The sequence below is a fragment of the Babjeviella inositovora genome, assembly GCF_001661335.1.
Source record: "Babjeviella inositovora NRRL Y-12698 unplaced genomic scaffold BABINscaffold_7, whole genome shotgun sequence".
Lineage (NCBI taxonomy): Eukaryota > Fungi > Ascomycota > Pichiomycetes > Serinales > Babjeviella > Babjeviella inositovora.
The window spans coordinates 517,862-537,574 of NW_017566844.1; the positions used below are offsets into that span (position 1 = coordinate 517,862).

At 48.1% G+C, this 19,713-nt stretch overlaps 7 protein-coding genes and 1 non-coding gene across 8 annotated transcripts in view; 2 read left to right on the forward strand and 6 right to left on the reverse strand.

The window, feature by feature from the left end:
* BABINDRAFT_176412 (uncharacterized protein) overlaps positions 1-716 on the reverse strand; it is a gene marked incomplete at its 5' end in the record, with an annotated part of 1,898 nt that extends 1,182 nt beyond the window's left edge. Inside the window, one exon of the mRNA XM_019131015.1 lies at positions 5-716. Coding sequence (XP_018984847.1) covers positions 5-716 — 712 coding nt within the window. The remainder of the gene's footprint in view (positions 1-4) is intronic.
* A 970-nt stretch (positions 717-1,686) lies between these two features.
* BABINDRAFT_171711 (MFS transporter) lies at positions 1,687-4,027 on the reverse strand (the record flags this gene model as incomplete). Its single annotated transcript, XM_019130830.1, has 4 exons — positions 1,687-1,729; positions 1,788-3,181; positions 3,537-3,643; positions 4,006-4,027. 4 exons carry the CDS (start codon positions 4,025-4,027, stop codon positions 1,687-1,689), a joined length of 1,566 nt encoding a protein of 521 aa, XP_018984848.1.
* A 247-nt stretch (positions 4,028-4,274) lies between these two features.
* BABINDRAFT_161912 (MFS transporter) lies at positions 4,275-6,514 on the reverse strand. The gene is made up of 2 exons (XM_019129074.1): positions 6,297-6,514; positions 4,275-6,269 (listed from the first exon to the last, which is right to left on the reverse strand). The coding sequence occupies exon 2, from the start codon at positions 6,204-6,206 to the stop codon at positions 4,380-4,382; it is 1,827 nt and encodes a 608-aa protein (XP_018984849.1). The 5' UTR covers positions 6,207-6,269; positions 6,297-6,514; the 3' UTR covers positions 4,275-4,379.
* Positions 6,515-7,444: 930 nt separating this feature from the next.
* On the reverse strand, positions 7,445-9,605 carry BABINDRAFT_161913 (MFS transporter). Its single transcript, XM_019129075.1, has one exon. The coding sequence runs from the start codon at positions 9,408-9,410 to the stop codon at positions 7,560-7,562; it is 1,851 nt and encodes a 616-aa protein (XP_018984850.1). The 5' UTR covers positions 9,411-9,605; the 3' UTR covers positions 7,445-7,559.
* A 1,067-nt stretch (positions 9,606-10,672) lies between these two features.
* On the reverse strand, positions 10,673-13,640 carry BABINDRAFT_161914 (uncharacterized protein). The gene has a single exon (XM_019129076.1). It carries the CDS (start codon positions 13,488-13,490, stop codon positions 10,821-10,823), a length of 2,670 nt encoding a protein of 889 aa, XP_018984851.1. The 5' UTR covers positions 13,491-13,640; the 3' UTR covers positions 10,673-10,820.
* A 490-nt stretch (positions 13,641-14,130) lies between these two features.
* BABINDRAFT_t217 lies at positions 14,131-14,204 on the forward strand. Its single transcript has one exon. It is a non-coding gene; the product is annotated as a tRNA-Val (tRNA).
* A 623-nt stretch (positions 14,205-14,827) lies between these two features.
* BABINDRAFT_161915 (uncharacterized protein) lies at positions 14,828-15,271 on the forward strand (the record flags this gene model as incomplete). The annotated part of the gene is made up of 1 exon (XM_019129077.1): positions 14,828-15,271. A coding segment is annotated over one exon (413 nt), but the record flags the coding sequence as incomplete, so codon positions are not given.
* Positions 15,272-15,728: 457 nt separating this feature from the next.
* Positions 15,729-19,524, reverse strand: BABINDRAFT_8441 (cleavage polyadenylation factor subunit; the record flags this gene model as incomplete). The annotated part of the gene is made up of 2 exons (XM_019132799.1): positions 15,729-18,173; positions 19,102-19,524. The coding sequence occupies 2 exons, from the start codon at positions 19,522-19,524 to the stop codon at positions 15,729-15,731; spliced, it is 2,868 nt and encodes a 955-aa protein (XP_018984853.1).
* Positions 19,525-19,713: the final 189 nt, after the last annotated feature.

Genomic DNA, 19,713 nt, shown 5'->3' on the forward strand with positions numbered 1-19,713 from the left:
AGACCGGCTAAGAATCTGAACACAAGCATCTGGGTGGTGTTCTGAGCAAAGGCACAGCCAAAATTAAAGGCAAGAAGAACCAAAATGGAGTAGTTCAACATCACTCTTCTGCCGTACATCTCAGAAAGCGGAGCAAGAACCATTGGCCCAATAGCCCAAGCAAGTACAAAGATAGATACGAGAAGAGCCTTGGTGAAGGCGCTCTCGATGTGGAAATCCTCCGCTATAAACGAAACCCCAAGAGAAATCACAGATGAAGAATAAGGGGAGACAAAGGTGTATGAAGAAACAACCACCGTTGCTATCCACTTCCTTCGCGCCGCCCAGTTTCGCGGGTGTTCGGGATCATCTGGTCCATCCCAGGTAACTAATTCGGAATCCATAGAGCTGAAATCGGTGCTTCCTCTTCCAATAACATCATCCATGTATTCTTCCCCGCCTTCCCTCTCAAATAATTTCTCCGAGTCGGTATCCTCGGTGTTTACTATCTCGCTAGCTTGTCGTTGTAGCTCAATGATCATCGAAGATCTGGTTTTAATTCGTTTTATCCATTTTTCAGCTTTGGTCAAGCGAGAATAGTCGGTGTTCAAACTATTTGAAGCCAGTGTGGAGGTCACGGAGCTATACCGGGAGAGCGTTGAAGGCGGTGTATTTACCTCGAAGCTATACCGCTCTTTATCTGAGGCGTGTAATTCTGTTATGTGGCTGTTTGTCATATCTTTCAGTTTCTAACTTGACAAATATATTTATATCTTATGGCACGGATGAATACCTAGGCTTATATACATGTCTTTGAATCTGTCACCGTAGCTAGTTTATTTTGATAAAATTTGGCGACAGCCACAATAGTTCAGAAAATTTAATAAAATACTAGAGTGATGGTTCCAATTATGAGCTCACTTCCGGGTTCTGTCTCCGCCGCTAGCGGAAGAAAGGATCAGTACCATAGTGTGATCTCTGTCAGCACGCATGTGCTCTTTACTTATACTTCACAGTAACTACCTTGCCTCGGAAGAAAGGATAAATACCATGTTTCTCCGAGCAATAATAACCTTCAAGGTTAAGGAACAAATGTGTTTAATAAACTTACGTCATGATTAATAGCTCTCGTAAAAGTTTAAAGTCAGGGCTATGCATAAATAGTTGTGTTTTTTTTGTTTTAGTCATTTAGTTCCCGGGCAAACACGGAAAAACTCACGCAACACTTAATCCGCAGCCAAGCTCACGCCAAGAACTTGGATTTTGGTCGCCATACCCCTTATCTATTATGAACTGTGGCACCAGCACATTTGCGGTTACCATTGGTAGTAAATTGCACGTTGCAATACCGAAGATGCATTTCTTCGGTTCACTGACACGTTTTTATATGCCAAATATCGAATAGCACATAGTTGAGCGGATTCGTATACCAGGGCTCTAATGATATCACCTTAGGCCGTTCAGTCTCTGCTGGCCTCCTTTCAATAGAAAACATATAACAAAGGATGCGGCTACTTGACATGGATAGGTGGTCTAGGATAAGAGACGATCCATTAAGTAGCTACAGCAAGGAACAATCGGTGATACCAATCTCCTGGCAGAGGTATAGCGTGCACTGCGGGTTACATCCTTAGTGTAGAGTGACCCGGTGGTCAACGCATCTGCGGAGAGTGTGTGGACTGATGGTAGATCGGGTTTAATTTCCATTCACTTTAACTCCAAGGGCTTTCTCGTTTTGGGCTTGCAAGCGCTTTAAATTATTTTCGCGTCTCCTGGCAATATCCCTCTCGAACCTTCTATTCGCCCACAATCTCAACCTCTCTCCATACTTGATAACAAAGATTGGAAACGGGATACCCAACCCCAATCCGAGAAAGGCACACATGGTGTTCCCACGGCCGTAGCCCAACTTTGTGTACATTTCGTTGGCAAACAACGGAAATCCAAACCCAAAAAGAGATCTGAATAAGGAGGTGGCGCTAAGCGACGAAGCAGCGAAAAGCGGATTCATGTGAATCATATAACTTTGAATGGTTTGGAACACGGCAATGAGACCAAACGCAAAAATCCATAAGCCAATTGACGGCATGATCCAATGAAGATGCTTTTCAGCCGACCATCCGTACCATAAAAGTCCAACAGGAATAATCACACCGGCGCAAACCAACATGGGCAACCTGAACTCTGGTTTCGCAACCCCACCGTTTTGGGCCACCAAACGCTTGTATGTCTTGTCGTTTATCCAGGTCCAAAAGATAATTCCCAGAAAATATCCCAACGTCATCGGAAGGTACAATAACCCTGAAATGCCTTTGCTGAACCCGTATACCTCACCCCAGACAGTTGGAATGGTCACAATCATCAAGTACAGGAATCCGTACACAAAGGCCATAAACAAGCCGAGGCCAAAGACCATCGGGTGGAAGAGCAACAACTTTACAGGGCGGGTGAAGTTTACGTAGAATCGACCGGCCACGGTCTCCCCATCGGCTATTTCATAGATGCACTTCAAATTAGGATTGGCATGCTCCTTCCGTAACCGAGCCGCCTTTCGCTTTAATAAGGTAGGAGGGTACGTCTCTTCGTATAAGAAAAACCCCACAATGGCCACCACCCCATTCAAGATACAGCAGACGTAGAACAACCACCGCCAGTTCAACTTCTGCACGATAAACCCGGTAATGATTGGGGCTAACGAAGGGCCCAATGTGGGTCCCAATGAGTACAATCCCATGGCTGGAGTTCTTTCGTTATCATTGAAGCAATCGCCTAACACGCCACCACCCACACATAAGGGGGTACTCCCGCCAAGACCGGCTAAGAATCTGAACACAAGCATCTGGGTGGTGTTCTGAGCAAAGGCACAGCCAAAATTAAAGGCAAGAAGAACCAAAATGGAGTAGTTGAGTAAAATCTTTCGACCATACATTTCCGAGAGGGGACCCAAGAATAAAGGGCCCACTGCCCATGCCAAGACAAAGATAGAGACGAGAAGGGCCTTCACAAAGCCGCTCAGTACATGGAACTCCTCGGCGATATATGATGCTCCGAGAGAAATGACAGAGGAAGAGTATGGCGAAACTAAGGTGTATGAGGAGACAATTATCGTTGCTCGCCATTTTCTTTGCTTTGACCAGTTTCTTGGGTGGGCCGGATCGTCCGGACCGTCCCATGTAACCAATTCGGGGTCCAAGGATGTAAACTCGGTGCCCCCATTTCTAACCGGTAGAGGGTCTTCTGTATCTTGATCCTCCCGTTCTTGGTCAAAGGATTGGCTCTCTTCGTCTAGGCCTTCAGCGCGAGAGACGGCCCTGCTGGCTTGTTGTTGCAATTCATTGATGATCGAGGATCTAGTGTGAATTCTTCTAATACTGATTTCGTTTTCGTTCAACCCGGTGTAGATGGCATTTATATTTCTGGGGGTCAAGGATGCAGTAGATGAAATGGAATTAATCCGAGAGGTTGTGACTGAGGGGAGGGTATCATGGCACGGCTCCTTCTCTGAAGAGGCTATGGAGTGTGTCTCGCGTGACATAACAGGATAGATGCACAGCGACGTTATTTGAGCGGTCTCCTAAGCTATACTGAACTAAAGGAAGTAGTATATGTAATTCCTCAATAAGGGATTCAATAATAATTGGTTGAAGTACGAAATCTATAGGTTCTGTGAGAGGTATTCAGTAGAAGTAGCGGGCTGGAACCTTATATATGGTTCTCTGTGGAGAAATAATTTCAGTGACATTCATTATTACTCATTCATCCTGATTAAAAATCCCTCATTAACGTATGCAATACTTTCGATGGACAAAAACAGAGATATACCCGTTGGTAGGCGTAGCGCAGAAGCACGTAAACTTTTTTCCAGAGTCAACGTGCGGGGTTAATGTACGAATAGGTTATAAGAAAAAGTAAGGTTTTCTGGCTTGCGGGATTCTCCTGATTGAGGGCTAAACCCGGAACTAACAGTCGAATTATGTTCATAGCACAGTAAAGGGAGTTATTGGATATATATTGTAGTCCTCTAACGATTTCTATCCGTCTGAGCCATTCTAATATAGCACTGGTGCAAAAATTCAATCATAAGTCCGCAAGGCGCATGAGACGGAAGAGCGCATCCGATAAATGACACTTTCGGCGGAACTGTCAGTACAGGAATAAATGTAGGTCACACACGAACGGAGTTAAAGGCAATGACCCTTTATGTGCAGTTCCCCGATATTAAGTCATGTGATTTCGTTACATTTTCCTAGTGCCATGCCGGTCCAGTCACCTCAGCCTTTATGAGATACTCTTTACTCAGTCATATTCCTTGTTATATTTTTTTTTTTAAAAAAAAGCCTAGATTGGTTTAGGACGGTTGCTAGATATGCACAGGGGTCATCCGCGTGTCACACGAATCTTTAGCCTCTTTGTTGCTTCTCTTCGTTCTGAGCTTGCAAGCGCTTTAAGTTTTTCTGCTGTCTTTCGGCGATATCCTTCTCAAACCGTTTGTTCGCCCACAACCTCAACCTCTCACCATAGGTCACAACAAACACCGGAAACGGGATTCCCAAGGCTAACGCGAGAAACGCACACAAAGTGTTGCCCCACCCATAATCCAACTTTGCGTACATTTGGGTGGCAAACAACGGAAACCCAAACCCAGCGAGCGATCTGAACAACGAGGCCGCACTCACGGAAGATGCGGCAAACTGAGGGTTCATGTGAACCAAGTAGTTCTGGATGCTTAGCATCACTGCCACGAGGCCAAACGCAAACATACCAGTCCCCACCGACGGCATCATCCAGTGGAGCTTCTTCTGAGCCGACCAGCCGTACCATAAGAGCCCCACCGGAATGATGGCCCCACTGTACAACAACATTGGTAGCCTGAATTCGGGCTTGGCAACGCCTCCATTATTTGCCACGAGTTTTTTGTACACTCGGTCACACATCCAGGTCCAGAACAAAACCCCAGTCAAGTATCCGATGGCCATCGGAACGAAAAGCAATCCCGCAATCCCTAAGTTGAACCCGTAAACGGTAATCCAGAGGGCTGGTACCGTGACAATCATCAAGTACATGAACCCGTAGACAAACGCCATAAAAGACCCAAGCCCGAAAACCATGGGGTGCAAAAAGAGCAATTTTATTGGGCGCGTAAGGTTGATATAGAACCTCCCCGCGACAGTCTCACCGTCGGCAATCTCGTAGATACACTTCAAATTCGGGTTATTATGCTGCTTTCTGAGCCTTGCTGCTTTCCATTTCAACAAGGTCGGGGCGTAGGTTTCTTCGTAAAAAATCAAGCCAAATATCGCCACCACCCCATTTAGCATACAGCAGACGTAGAAGAGCCAGCGCCAGTTAGTGTTCTCCACGATGAAGCCAGCAAAGATCGGAGCCAACGAAGGGCCGAGCACCGGTCCAAGAGAGAAAATACCCATCGCCACGTTTCTATCGTTGTTGTCGAAGCAATCGCCTAACACTCCGGCACCAAGACATAAGGGGGTACCTCCACCAAGTCCTGCGAAGAATCTAAAGACAAGCATCTGGGCCGTGTTTTGAGAAAAGGCACAGCCAAAATTGAAGGCCAAGAGGAAAAGGATGGAATAGTTCAACATGACCTTTCTGCCGTACATTTCTGAAAGAGGGCCCACGAACAAGGGGCCTACTGCCCAGGCAAGGACAGAAATCGACACTATGAGAGCCTTCATATAGGTTCGTTCAATGTGAAACTCGTGGGCAATGGTGTCCACACCGAGTGAAATAACCGTGGAGGAATATGGCGAAACAAGCGTGTAGAGTGAAACGAGAACGGTGACCTTCCACTTTCTCCACAGAGGCCAGTTTCTGGGATGCTCGGGGTCATCGGGACCGTCCCAGGTGACCAACTCAGGGTCTAAGGAGGCAAACTCAGTCCCGTTGTTTTTAATAGGGAGCCCCTCTTCGTCATCTTCCGCGTCGTCAGCACATACCTGTTTCTCCTCATCCGAGAGCTCTGTTCTGGACACCATTCTGCTGGCTCTTTCCAGTAGCGTGTCGATGATCGATGACCTGGTTTGGATCCTCTTTCTGTTGATTGCCTCGTCCGCCAATCCCGGATATATGTCACGGGCATTTCTAGAGACGCCTGACAGGATTGAAGTGATGGAGTTTCGAGAAGAGATGGAGTTACTGTTGGATTGGTACGGTTTTTCGTCTATGGAGACTGATCTGGGTGAACTGTCGTTTGGTTGGTGCATCATTTTGGAGGATGGGTCCAGTTAGGGTGCAGACATGTAATGGCAAGAGAAATCGGCAAAAAAGGTAGTTAATATATCGTTGATTTTCAGGCCCACATTGTGGATCTCGTCCCTTTTGCTTACTAATAAATGTGTATGGACAGATATTATGCTCTGGCTTAGGGTCCACACCCTGGAGAGCAATTTCGAGTCATGTACGGCCATAAGTCTCTTTGTGTGAGTGGGTGTCAAATATGCACATGCTTGTCGACGGTTTTCGGCGGTATACGATGAATGTAGCATACTCCCGGGAAGGGAGAGCTCCTATTTGCTTGTTTTGGTCACGGCACCAAAATCTGAGCCCCATCACTTCGGCTTTCCGCGGAGGAAATTTCCCACAAAAACTTTATTTATAGTCAACCGCGGGGTAAACGGCGGGATACTTACAGACCTATAGTGCCTCTTAGTGATTCCTTGAATGCGCTTAGTCTGCTATATCAGAACATGATAAAAATGGCTACTGAACTTCTGTGTTGTCTGAATGACGAGGTAGCGATACTGGTGCAGTTTAGGGCTGAGTGTACATGCCCGTGCGGATGGGAACTGGGCTTTTGCCGTAAGAAAAAATGGTCAGAGTTCTTAGAGAGGGCTTAGTGATTAGAGCAACAGATGTTTGATCGGAACAACAGATGCTTGATCAGAACAACAGATGCTCGATTGGTTCTACGGCCATGGGGCTCTAGTTTTAAGTGAGTGAGTCTCACTATATATCAGACTTGTGTGCGCACGCCGGAAAAGAGTGGCCTCCGGGTGGGCTGACTCATATGTCTGAATACGGGGCAAGGCACAGCAAAACAACGGGTGCTCTAAAGGGTTCTCTTCATCACGTAATGAGGTCATGGGGCATGTGTTTAGGGTAAGAGCCCAATTATAGTGGCTGGCCCGGTAGTGAGATTAAATCATAACAAAAATTCCTGTCCTTGTATGGTTTACATGAAAGTTTAAACGATATATAACGTATGTAAAAGTTTAGCCTGTCGTGCACATTGTGCTCTGAAGTCGTTCAACAATCCCCGGTAACTCCTCAATACCTAATGGAAGCCCGTCCATTCCGGGCTGGTCATCCTGGTTTTTTTCCTGGCAAAGATTTTGTTCCTCAGATATATTCTATCAAATCCAAGTGTCTCTTCCACCTAAGCTTTAAGAGTTCTATACGCGTAAGCCCAAATACAGTGCTGCTGATCCGGGCTAGATTTGTTTATCGTGCTTCAATCTCAATATTGTATAAAGGCGGTTTATTTACGCATTGTTTATTATATAAATCATAATACCAAAGGCATGACATCCAATCGCAGGGGCAATACAGACGATCTAAAATCATTTTTCTTGCGTTTCATTCTTCGCTTGCAATCTCTTTAAGTTCTTCTCTCTTCTCTTGGCAATATCGCGCTCCATATTCTTATTTGCCCATAATCTCAATCTCTCTCCGTACATGATCACAAACACCGGGAACGGAATTCCCAATCCCAAGGCGAGGAAGCCACACAACGTATTACCCCAGCCGTATCCTAACTTGGCGTACATCTGGTTGGCAAATAATGGAAACCCAAAGCCAAAGCAGGACCTGAACAACGAGGCTGCCCCAATAGAGGAAGCGGCAAAGAGTGGACTCATGTCGATTAAGTAGTTCTGAATGGTCTGGAACACCGCCACAAGACCAAACCCAAAAATAGCCGTTCCGATCGAGGGCATGATCCAATGAAGATGCTTCTCAGCGGACCAGCCATACCAGAATAAACCCACCGGAATGAGAATACCCGTGAAGCATAGCATTGGTAAACGGTATTCAGGTTTAGCCACTCCTCCGTTCTTCTCCACTAGCTTCTCATAGCAAACCTCACACGACCAGGTCCAGAAGACGATACCGAGAACGTAACCAATCCCCATTGGAAGGAACAACAACCCTGCAATGGCTTTATCGAAACCGTACACCTCTGTCCAGATGGTTGGAATCGTCACAATCATCAAATACATAAAGCCATAGACAAAAGCCATGAAGGAACCAAGCCCGAAGACCATGGGATGGAACAACAACAACTTCACAGGACGAGTGAGATTGACATAGAACCGACCAGCCACAGTCTCACCGTCCGCAATTTCATAAATGCACTTCAAGTTAGGGTTGTTGTGTAGCTTTCTGAGTCTCGCTGCTTTCTGCTTCAAAAGGGTTGGAGGGTAGGTCTCCTCAAAGAAGAGAGTTCCGGTAATGGCCACCACCCCGTTCAAAATGCAGCAAACATAGAAAGACCAGCGCCAGTCACAGTTTTGCACGATGAACCCGGTGACGATGGGAGCCACGGCTGGGCCAAGAGTCGGCCCGGTAGCATAGAGCCCCATAGCAAAGTTTCTCTCTTTGTTATCGAAGCAATCCCCAAGCACCCCAGCCCCGACAGACAATGGGGTACAGCCACCAAGCCCTGCCAAAAATCTAAACACAAGCATCTGGGCCGTGTTTTGCGAGAAGGCACACCCAAAGTTGAAGGCTAAAAGAAAGTAGATTGACGAGTTTAACATGACCTTTCTACCATAAAGTTCGGACATTGGTGCCACAAAGACAGGGCCGATGACCCACGCAAGCACGAAAATGGAAACAAGAAGAGCCTTCATGTACGTTCGGTTAATTCCAAACTCCTCGGCGATCATGGAGCCGCCGAGCGAAATGACAGACGAGGAATAGGGGGAAACGAAGGTGTATAACGAGACAATGATCGTGGAGGTCCATTTTCTGGCTGGCGACCAGTTTCTGGGGTATTCGGGGTCATCGGGGCCGTCCCAGGTGACTAATTCTGGATCCAAGGAAGCAAACTCCGTTCCGTAGTCTTTGAGCGGAAGGACATCATCTTCCTGGTCTTTGTCGTCCGCAGATTTCCCCAAGGGGTCCTGGTTCTCTTCGTCATCGGCAACTTCGACCCTGGACGCCGTACGACTGGCTCGTCTTTGTAAGGTGTCGATGATAGACGATCTGGTCTGGATCCGCTTAAAGTTGATTTCCTCTTCGTTCAACCCAGGATATGCATCCACCGCTGCCCTGGAAACCACAGAGTTTATCGACGATACAGATCCTCGGCGACGGCTGGAGGCTGCGCCATGCTTCCCTTCAAGGGTGGAAAGGGTGTTGGAAGTGAAAGAGGGGAGTGATGCTAGACTGGTATCAGAAGGTTGTGACATTGGCCCTAGGTATGAAAGTGTTCCAAGGATTGTGTTACTATATAGATAGAAGTTTAGTTGATGGTAGGATGATCGGCTGTTATATCAAAGAGGGATACCGGTTGTATGCTGTGGGAATACAAGGCCGCGCAGCTAGATAAATACACTCCACCCCGCTGTGTATACCATGCAGTGAATGCTGTTTTCAATCATAACTCCGCAATGGGATGTGGTTAATTCCCAGCAAAAACTGAATTTAGTGCGGGTTTTCGGGGCTAAGCACAAAGAAAGTAAGTTAGTTTCCACCCAATTCCGACACGGCTTAGAACATACGTTTCGCGCGTCAAGAAAAAGCACCTGCGGCTAATCGTTTAGCTGGATCTAAAATTAGTCACGTTTTGACGGCCACATATCCGACTCATAGTCGCAAGAGGTGGCGTCTCTGCCCTGGAGGTAGCGTCATAGAGAACCAAAACTGAGGCTTTTAAATTTGCATCTCAAAAAGATCATTTGTCGATAGTATCACGTATAGTACCGACCCATAATTGCACGCGCTAAAGGCTCTACTTGCAGGTTGTAATATATCGTTGGATAAACTGCACTCTCAGATATAAAAGCTCTTTGGTCTCTATCACGAACACCCGCTGAGGGAATTAAGCAGCAAACTCTCTGAGCCGTGACTTGGCAATCCCTGGTACATGTTTTCGGAAAAATGCAGGTAAGAGCTCAAACGATTGGATTTCGGATATCAATTATCCGATGCATCACACTTAAATTAAGGATGCAGCTTGAGGGGTCGGAAGAGCCGGTTGGGGTACTGGTGCCCCCACTCCCAGAGGTGGAAGAATGAAAGTGCTACCATTGCTGTTGAATGAAAAATAGTGGTTAAAATAGACTATATACATGTATATGAAATTCAACACCATTCCATGTTTCAAGAATAAAATTGTTTATATGGGTATTATATAACCTTCGGCATGACTAAACGCAGCAGTATACTATTACATGGGGACAGGGCATATCAATAGCATATCAATAGTATTTCATAATATATAACTATTTGACCGACAAGTTCAAACTACTATCAGCCTAACCACTCATAATTCCCTGATATATGCGCTGCAGTATAAATATTGAGCGTAAACTAGATTCACAGAGTAGATAATATGCAGTGCCACTTTTAATGGCTTAGTAAAATAGCATATTTCACTATTTCCTTAAGCGGAAAAATCACTCTTGCTAAGATATTCATGATCTAGCTTCCGGCTACGGTTCTGTTACGTGCACACTTCTCGAGTTTGCGCAATTTGGAGGTAGCTATAATCTAACATATACAATGAACCTTCAACTAAAATCTGTAAACTTTGGTTAACATAACTTCTAACAACCCCAAAACAAGCATGGACTGCTGACCCGGTGCTACCCTGGTGACTACAACACATCAACCGGGATGTCGATGTAGGACAGATTATTCCCGTCAAACACGGCCTTGACCCGTACGCAGTACAACCGCGATATCAAACACGACTGGAACGACGGCACAATAGAATCCTTGACGGAGCTGACCAAGTCAAGGGTGAACTGGACCTTGCGACGCCACGTTTTTTTGGTCATGGAGTCGTCGAGACAGGCACTGATGGAGTGCGTTAGGCCGCTTTGTGCTGGTAATGAGATAATCGCCCCGGAAACGTGTCTTTCCCACTTTCCAGAGGAGTAGTTATTGATCCCAAAGATCGGAATCTCGTCCACCGCGTGGGTCAAGTCAATAATTGAGTCCACATCCTCGAGCAAGGTCTTTGGGATGTGCGACGCAGTGTCCAAGCCCTCGACCGCCTGGTACGCGGTCAACTTTTCCTTATACTCGGCAAACCGAACCTTCAACTTTTTGTTGAAGTCATTAACCTCGATAGGCGGCGTGGAGGCGCCGTTGGAAGCGTTCACGTGGATGTCTGGGAGGAAGAAGTCGGGGCTGAGCTTGACCGGGATTGGTCTCTCAGACTTCACGGTGATTGCCAACAAAGACACCTGGAAGCTGACCAACCGTGGGGGCTTCTCATTGGACGACGTCGGTGTGGAGGTTCCCAGAGAACTGCCAGCACCGCTCGTTGGCTGGAACTCCAAATCAATCAGGAATTTGTAGTCACTGAACAACCGTAGTTTTTCCTTAAAACGCTTGTGGATTTCCGAAGACACATTGTTTTTGGAGATGAGCGGGGCCACCATGTAGGGCACGGGCGGAATCTTGTCCGTATAGTGCTTCTTATTATACTCACCTGCCATTTTATTAAACGTGAGCTTGATCAAGCCCTTCTTGCTGCTGAGGAACTTTTTCATCTCAAACGTGGCAAGCGACGTGATCAACGAGTCGTCGTCCAAGTACGCGGAATAGTAGTCCTCAAACTCCTCCTCGTAGAGGTTCAAGTTACGCGAGCTGTAGGCGGACAACTCCGGCGACATGACCCGCGAGCTGCCTGGCGTCTCGATGGTGAAGATGTTGGACCCGGAGGGGGTGCTGTACATCTGCGAGGCTTTTAAACCGTCCAAAACGTGTGGCTCGTCCTTACCGTCCCTGAGCCTCAGCCTCTCCATCTTCTTCTTCTCGTGCTCTAGCTTCCCGAGCAACCTTTCGATAGAAATCTGCAAGTTTTTCAACTGCTTCTTCGAATTGGACTCGATCTTGATGAGGTTGGTCAAGTATTCTTCGTAATCGAGATTGGTCTGGGAGCTCTGGTAGGCCATGTTGGGGATAAAGCGGAGGTGGTAGTTGGTGGCAGCGGAGATGATGAAGTGGCGGTGCATGTCCTTGTAGTTGAGCATGTCCTCGATATTGAGCTTGCCGTCGTTCTTTTTCCCAATGAAGCGTGCCTCGATGGTGTACTGGATGGAGGAGGAGGATAAGGCGTAATCACGGGTCAAGAGCGGACTGCCTCGCTTGTCGAGGTACGCGTAGCCCAAGGCCTTGTTGAGCACTAACCCGCTGACATCAAGGTCCTTGTTTGCCTGGGCTACCAAGGACTTATCCAAGCCCAAGGATGGAGGGAGGTAGTAGTGCTGGAGCTGATCAATATGCGGACACGTGTTGTCGAGCAAGCTCTGGGGAAACTTGAAGGTGAAAAACTTCTTGTACTTGGTGTTAGGCTTTAAGATACGGTTGTCCGGAAGTCCGAGGTAGATTGAGTGATCAGTGGAGTCCTTGGAAAAGTGCTCATACTCGATCCCAAGCGAGTTGATGATCGTGTCGTACGACCAGCACGCGCTCAAGTCGAACATTCTCAAAAACTTCTTGACAAACTTGACCGGTCTGCTCAGCGAGGTAATCACCTCCGTGCCCTCGAGGCTCACAGTGAACATCTCAAACGGAATCGGCTTCGTGGATGTGTTGTGGATGATGATGTAGCCGTAGACAAAATCTGCATTGGTGTACTCCTTGAGCTTGTTCTCGAGGTTCGGATCGTTACCCGCGCTGGGGCTTGCGGTTTGCGGCTTGGGGATCTGCTTCGTCACAAAGATTTGCACGTCGATGGGTGAAAAGGTGACACGTTTCAAGGAGTCTACGCTGTCGATGACAGAGTCAAACGTAGATTGGGTGTTGGGGTCGGCTGCTGGGGTTGTGGGGTCTGAGAGGCCACCAAGGGCCAGAACGTGGGCTCTGGAGGTGGTTGGGGTGAGTTGGGGCGAAAAGGGCTGGTTGTGGATGTCAGTCGTGGTGATTCGGGCATTGGAACTGCCCACCGTAGGGCCCAACATTGGCGCGGAAGGCGGCCCGACCACGGGATAGTCTGGCGGGGCGTCGGTGATCGAGTGGTTATCCTGCTCATCTGGGTCCTGGACCGAGCTGTGGTTACTGTCGAGTTCGTCGTTGACGTCGTGGTTGATGTTCTGGAGATGTCTGCGAAGGATCGACTGGTACATCTGGAATGATGGAAGCACATCCCAATACTCGTTAGCGCTATATCCCGGCGGGATCTTCAGGTCAGGTGAGTTTTCATCGAGCGTAAGCTGTTCGATCTTTTCTTCGACATGGGTTGCCTCATCGCGGTTGTACTCTGGGACCGTAGGCGCACCAGAGTCTTCCTGCGAGTGTGTGGAGCGGTTATCCATGGTGTAGCAGATATCAGTAGGCGTAGAATCTAAGCTGGAGCGTGAATATGGAATAAATAGCACGGGGTAGAAATGTATAGGGCGGGATGTGGGGACGAAATTTCACCTCCTGTTTTCTAGAGGTTTTTTTTCCCCTGCACTTTAGCCTCTGGCGCGGCCTCCCCGATGCGGCGAACATGCATACGCGAGAGTCCGCCACACTAAGGGTGATGGAGTGTAAAAAGAGGTACGGAGAAGATGAACTAGGGGTGCGATTACGGATCAAAAATCCCGAGGGATGTGTCAATTGTGCGGAAAGGTGTGGCTGTGGGTAGAATGTGTTGAGAATGAAACTTCGTATGGATGGAATGCAAGGGATACGTGACGGCTGCAAATCTTTCCGGGGGCTCTGTCGAAGGGTGGATTGGCACTAGTTATAATTGTTTAAAGGTTTGCACTATCAGGAAGTAGAAAAGGATTCGGTATTGGAAATTTTGAACAGGAATGACCTTTGTAGTTGGACAACCAGTCACTAAAAAGAGCTTAGGAAAGGGACGCAGCAAGGGTATAATACTGCTGGCTAGGTAAAATTTCGGTGCTACGAACAAAGGGACATATAGAACTTGCTGAGGATATCTATACGGAAATTTTCTCAAGGAATGGTTTCGTGGTCTAGTTGGTTATGGCACCTGCTTAACACGCAGTACGTCCCCAGTTCGATCCTGGGCGAAATCATGCTACCTTTTTATCTTTGGTATTTTTCATTATTTGAAGTAGGTTGTAGAGAAATACCCTTTTATTGCTTTTATTTGTAGCCCACCGGAAAATTATTCTGATATAATTCCTAGTTTTATCAAGCCTGAGGTGCTTTTCTGGTATGCCATGCTTTTATGGACCAAATCTCTGAAAATCTTTCCTGCGCCCCACTATGGTTTTGTTTCTTAGTCATAACATTAAAATCCATGCTTAACATACCCCTTTTACGTATGTGAAATACCTTCAGATATCTCGAATTATGCACTGAAATATGCCGCTAAACCGCACCAATCCCCCACACAGTTTAGACCTGAAGCCCTCTGCACAAAAATCAATACATCACCCTTTTTTTCATCATTTTGCCTATTACCAGTCAACTCTCTTTGAACTCCTCAGAGACAAACTCCTGGATAACCGTTTTATAAACCACTTTACGCTTCCGCCGTAACCAGCCTAGCTACATACAGGACTCACGTGACCCACCCTCGCCCAATCACGAAATTGTAAAAGTTGGCTAGTAATCGCGAAAATTCCACTAACGAAAAGGCATATATCAACGTACAAACCGTTAGAGCTCCATAGACCACACCCCACAAACCACAAGATGACTGTTTTCGGCTTAAGAGGTCATGAATCCCGTTGTTTCAACAACTTCCAGAAGTTGATGGAATGTCGCTCCAACATTGACTACAAGGGCCCATCGCACTGTTTGCCGCAAGAGGCCGAGTACGACGAGTGTCTTCACCGCCGTCACGAAAAGAGAAAGAATCGCAGAGTGCGTCAGCAGGTTAGAAAGATGGACGGTGCTGGTGAAGTCCACACCGTTGCTAGACAGGTCGGTTTAGGCTTAGTTGACAAGGACTATACCTATGAAGACTTTAAGAAGGACGGCGGGAAGTGGCCAATGTGGCTTACTTCCACCGGTGTCAAGGAGCCAAAGCCAGTTGGCAAGGAGGCGCCATGGTGGCAGTACACCCTTGGCTTGAAGAAGGCCACCAAGCCAGAAGACAAATAGTCCACACCCCGAAGCTTACTTCACCCCCACATCATCACAGTTGCGCTGGTAGTTAGAGAGTGGCAGATCTCTGTTACCAGTGGCTTATGCCTTTCTACATTACATGAGCGAGTTGTCTCGCGTCTATTTATCACCATTTTCCTTTATTTATTAATACACAAAGTTACGAAGGGCTTGTAGAATGACCTAAGACGGGCTATTTTCCTAGCAGAAGCCTGTAGTAGAGGTTTAGAGGGGTGGGCTTGATCCGTGGCAAGCTTCGGAACAGGCTCCTTGGAACAGGTTTCCTTTTGGGCATTTCAACAATAAGCAACCATGAAAATAAATATTCAGTAAGCAAATCGATAGAACATCCACCTATCCCATATCCTATTAGGAGCTCTTCTGATATGGTGCCATTCAAAACGGAAACCATTCGATGCAACTCATTTATTTTCATCAGCTGCCCAAATTTAACGTAATGCAATCTATTCTATTCTCAATGCAGTCTACCCCACGTACCCAAGCATCCCTCTAACAGACTCCCTGACCTCGTAAAACAATGTCCCGGGGAACCCGTCAACTATGAGATTTCCATCGTTGACCTTGCGGATAATCACCTCGTCATTGACCACCAACGTCCCTTCGCCCTTGAACTCGGCCCTGTGGTTGGCGGCACCCAACCTCTTTTTCAACTCCGAGAGCCGGATGTCGCCTACGGCCAACGGCTGCGTTTGTATAATCGACGTAGAAGGCGCTGACAACGGCCGCAATACGAGTTCCGTGTTGTCGTTCACCTTGGCCTCCGGGTCGTAGTCGTCGTCGTCGTCATCGTCGTCGTTCATCTCGGCCTTGCGGTCCTCTGCCAACGTGTCGCGCTCGACAACCGCAACCTCGCCAATCACGTGGGAGATGGAGTATCCGCCGGTGATGTTCTGCCACTTCAACAACTTCACGAGCTCGTCGTCCAAACGGATCTCGAACGAATTATTGGCTCCACCAATCTCCAACGCCTCGTTTACCGCCACGCACAACACATCGATGCCATTCTTGGCAAAGTTTGCGGACTTGGAGAAGAAGTTGTACACCACTGCCTGGTTGCGCGGTTCGGTGACGTCAGCCAAAAGCACTACCTTCTTGGGCTTCAACAACGGCAAAATCATCGCCATCGACCGCAAGTCCACGAGCCCTGCGAGGTCCACAAACGCCAACCCGCACCGCGCGCCGAGCGACTGTGTGCCATACACCACACGTCTGGGGTTGTGTAATGAGTCCAACTCATTCACCTTGAATTCCTTCTTCTCCTTCTCCAACACTTCCGCGTCGTTCCACTTGCGCTTTTGGCCGGGTTTGACGTCCTTCGGCACGAACTTGCGCCGGTCAAACTTCTTCTCCTCAACCTTCTGGTAGTCTGCGTGCCGAATGGTCTCGCCGTAGTCGTCGTAGCGAGGCCGTTTCTGGAGGAAGGGGAACATTCTGTGTTTTCCCTTGGCGGCACGCACGTCCATGTCGACAAGCCCCTCATCCGTGGGGGCCACCACCTCTTTGATGTCTTCCTCCTCGGATGACTCATCTGACGATTCGTCCAAGATGTTGGTGTTGTCCGAGCTGAGCAACGACTTGTTCTTTTTGTCAATGTTTTTGGCGGCGGCCTTTTCGCGCCGGCGACCGGCAACGATGGATTTGAACTCTTGAAGCTCCAAGCCAGACAACGGCTCCTCCTTCTTGGTGTCAAACACCAAGGTTTGCTCAAACGGAACGGCGTTCCCGTCCTCAAGCTTGCCCAGGCGCTGCATCGACAACGCCTCCCAAGTGCTGTACAACTCCTTCGCAAGACAGCGGCCGTGGGTACGCTCGGTAAGCAAGATGGTTGTCCGCTCGTCGCTGCACAAAGCGGCAAGACATGCCTGGGCGTCGGTGCCGCGGCTGAAGCAGCTATCTGCGGCAAACACGACCTTGGGCCCGGAGAATTTGGGAAGCTCATGGGCCTCGATCAACTGCACACGCGACGCATCGAACGGTACCTGGTTCTTCAGCTCCCAGTCCTTGATGACTGCAGGCGCCATCCATTCCAACATGGACCCTGCGTAGTTGAGCACGCGTGAGCCTGTGTGTGCGAGCATGAGCACGGGGATGGGTGCGCTCTGGAGGTGCTCGTCGACCAAGTGGATGAGCTCGAGCATTCGGCCACCGAGTGAGGACGGGAGCAACACGGATCCACCGTTGGCAAGCGTGGCGTCCACAAGCTGGAGAAACTTCTCCGTGCGCTTCTTGTGCGGCAAGGCCGACCCGATATTAGAGTTGGTGATAACGGCCGTCGGTCTGAGGAGCTGCGGCAATGGCTGTCCGTTAGCCTGCAAGAAGGCGGACCCGTTGAGAAACGAGTCCTTGGAGTGATTCCAGGCGGGCGCGTAAACAATCTTTTCGTTGTCTTTGGAGAGCAACCAGACGGTCCCGCCTAGTGTGTGCCCCGCGTTGTACGGCGTGATGCGGAGGTTGTCGAAGTTTCCCGTGAGCTGCGTCGTCTGCGCGTGCTTCAACGGGAGGATCTTGTCAAACATGTCTTCGATGTCCTCCACCTCGAACTGCGCCGTGTCTAGCGGCCCGATGAGCCCCGCCGAGCGGTACTGGTCGATGGTGTTGACCCTCCCGAGATTCGTTACCGGCAACGTCGAATACGTGGGGATTGTTTTGAGCACGGGATAGTGGTGTAAGAGGCTCGCATAGCCGCCGAGATACTCCGCCGTCGGGTGCGACAAGAGAATGAGGTGGGTCTCTGCTACCGCGGGCGCGAGATACGCGAGGTCTGCAATCGAGTCCCAGCCGGGGTCCGCAAGGATGTGGACCAGCCCAAACGATAGCCGCGAGCAGCGTGTAGAGGAATCCAGAGGCGACACCAAGGATTCAAACGTGAACATTGCGGGGGAGAGAGGCAAGAGGGGTGATGTGTTTTGCTGGGTAAGTAATATAAGCAAAGTGCGTTTTGCCTCGTGTAATTTTCGCGTCACGTGCGTTAGCTGGAAAAATTCAAATATGGAGGAGTGTACTTCCCGGCTTGATTTATTTTTCTCGATAATGTATTGGGGTTAGGGTGATAAACCTACTCAAATTTTCACCGGAGGGGATTAGCGGTTTAGTGATGGGTGAGCGTCTGGTGGATTGGCGTTAGGTCTAGGAAAGCCTACGAATTATAGCTTGGTCCAGTATCTATTGTGAAATTTTTCAATAGCCTTTTGGGAAACCGGATACGTGCACTTAGATTAAGTTAAAAAGGTGGAGTATTTTAAATGACACGTAATAAAGTGTCGTAGGTACGCAACATAGATATATATATATATATATATATATATACATGCTTTGATCCATTTATGGGGATTATAGACAGTGTTATGGAAGATATGAATCAGAGCTTTGCCGTTGCGTTGGAAGGAAAATAAACCCAAGCTGGAGGCAATATAATTAGCACTGAAATGTAGTGGTTAGATCATTTTTGGGATAATATTTATTAGTAGCTAAGCACGGATAAAAGTGAGAGAACAACAAGGATTAACAGTTTGAATCATCAAACTTTAGAGGCCAGCTTTCTCTGCAATCATGGGACAGTAGGGTTAGGCTAAAGAGAGAGATGTTAGCCACGTATACTAGTGGAAACCTTGTAATCCCTATCTGATGGTAGGTACCGACTCAATCCAGAACGTCACCAAACAAATCTCCGATACAATTTCCGAAAGACGGCTTTCCACTTGTAATTGTCACCACCCATACGGAAGAAAGTCCATCAATGAACCCTCCTTGCAAAACCAAACTTCTAACTATATGGCCGAAACAGGATTAGCATCCACCATGTTGAGCTCATCAACAATCGACAAAGCACGCAGAGACGCTCAAGTAGTAGCACAAGTCCTGGGCCTGTAACACCCTCGCATCTAGATTGCCAGCCTCCTTTATCCCATGGCCGCTAGCGACACCAGCAAATCCCAACGGGCCCTTATCGCAGTCAGCACAGGTCAAGAAGCGATCGAGCTTAATCTTCTCGCCAGCCACGAGCACCGGCGTCGCAGGGGACGTAAACACGCCATCGGTCGATCTGGACACTCCAATGTTGTCGAATGCCCATATATCATTGATCTGGTAGAACTGGAGGGTATCAGTCGCAGACTCTAGGGTTGGGATCTCGGTGCCATGGCACACGAGCATATCAGGGGAGCTTCTAATGCCCACGGTACTCAGTTTGGGAGGGGAGACCATAATCCGTGAATGGCACTCAGGAAACGGACATCTGAGGATGGGTTGCTTGATAGACATGTGTGGGGTAAATATATGTAGTAGGCGGAAAGAAGACCGGAAGAAATGTGTGCCGATAAAAATATCAACCACTGCATGTGCCGGAGTGCATATGAGAAACTTTTTCACATGCATTGCATAGTCTTTTGAAACGAGTATCGCTCAGTGAATGGATGCACGAAGGCTTGTTCAGAACGCGTAAATTAGATA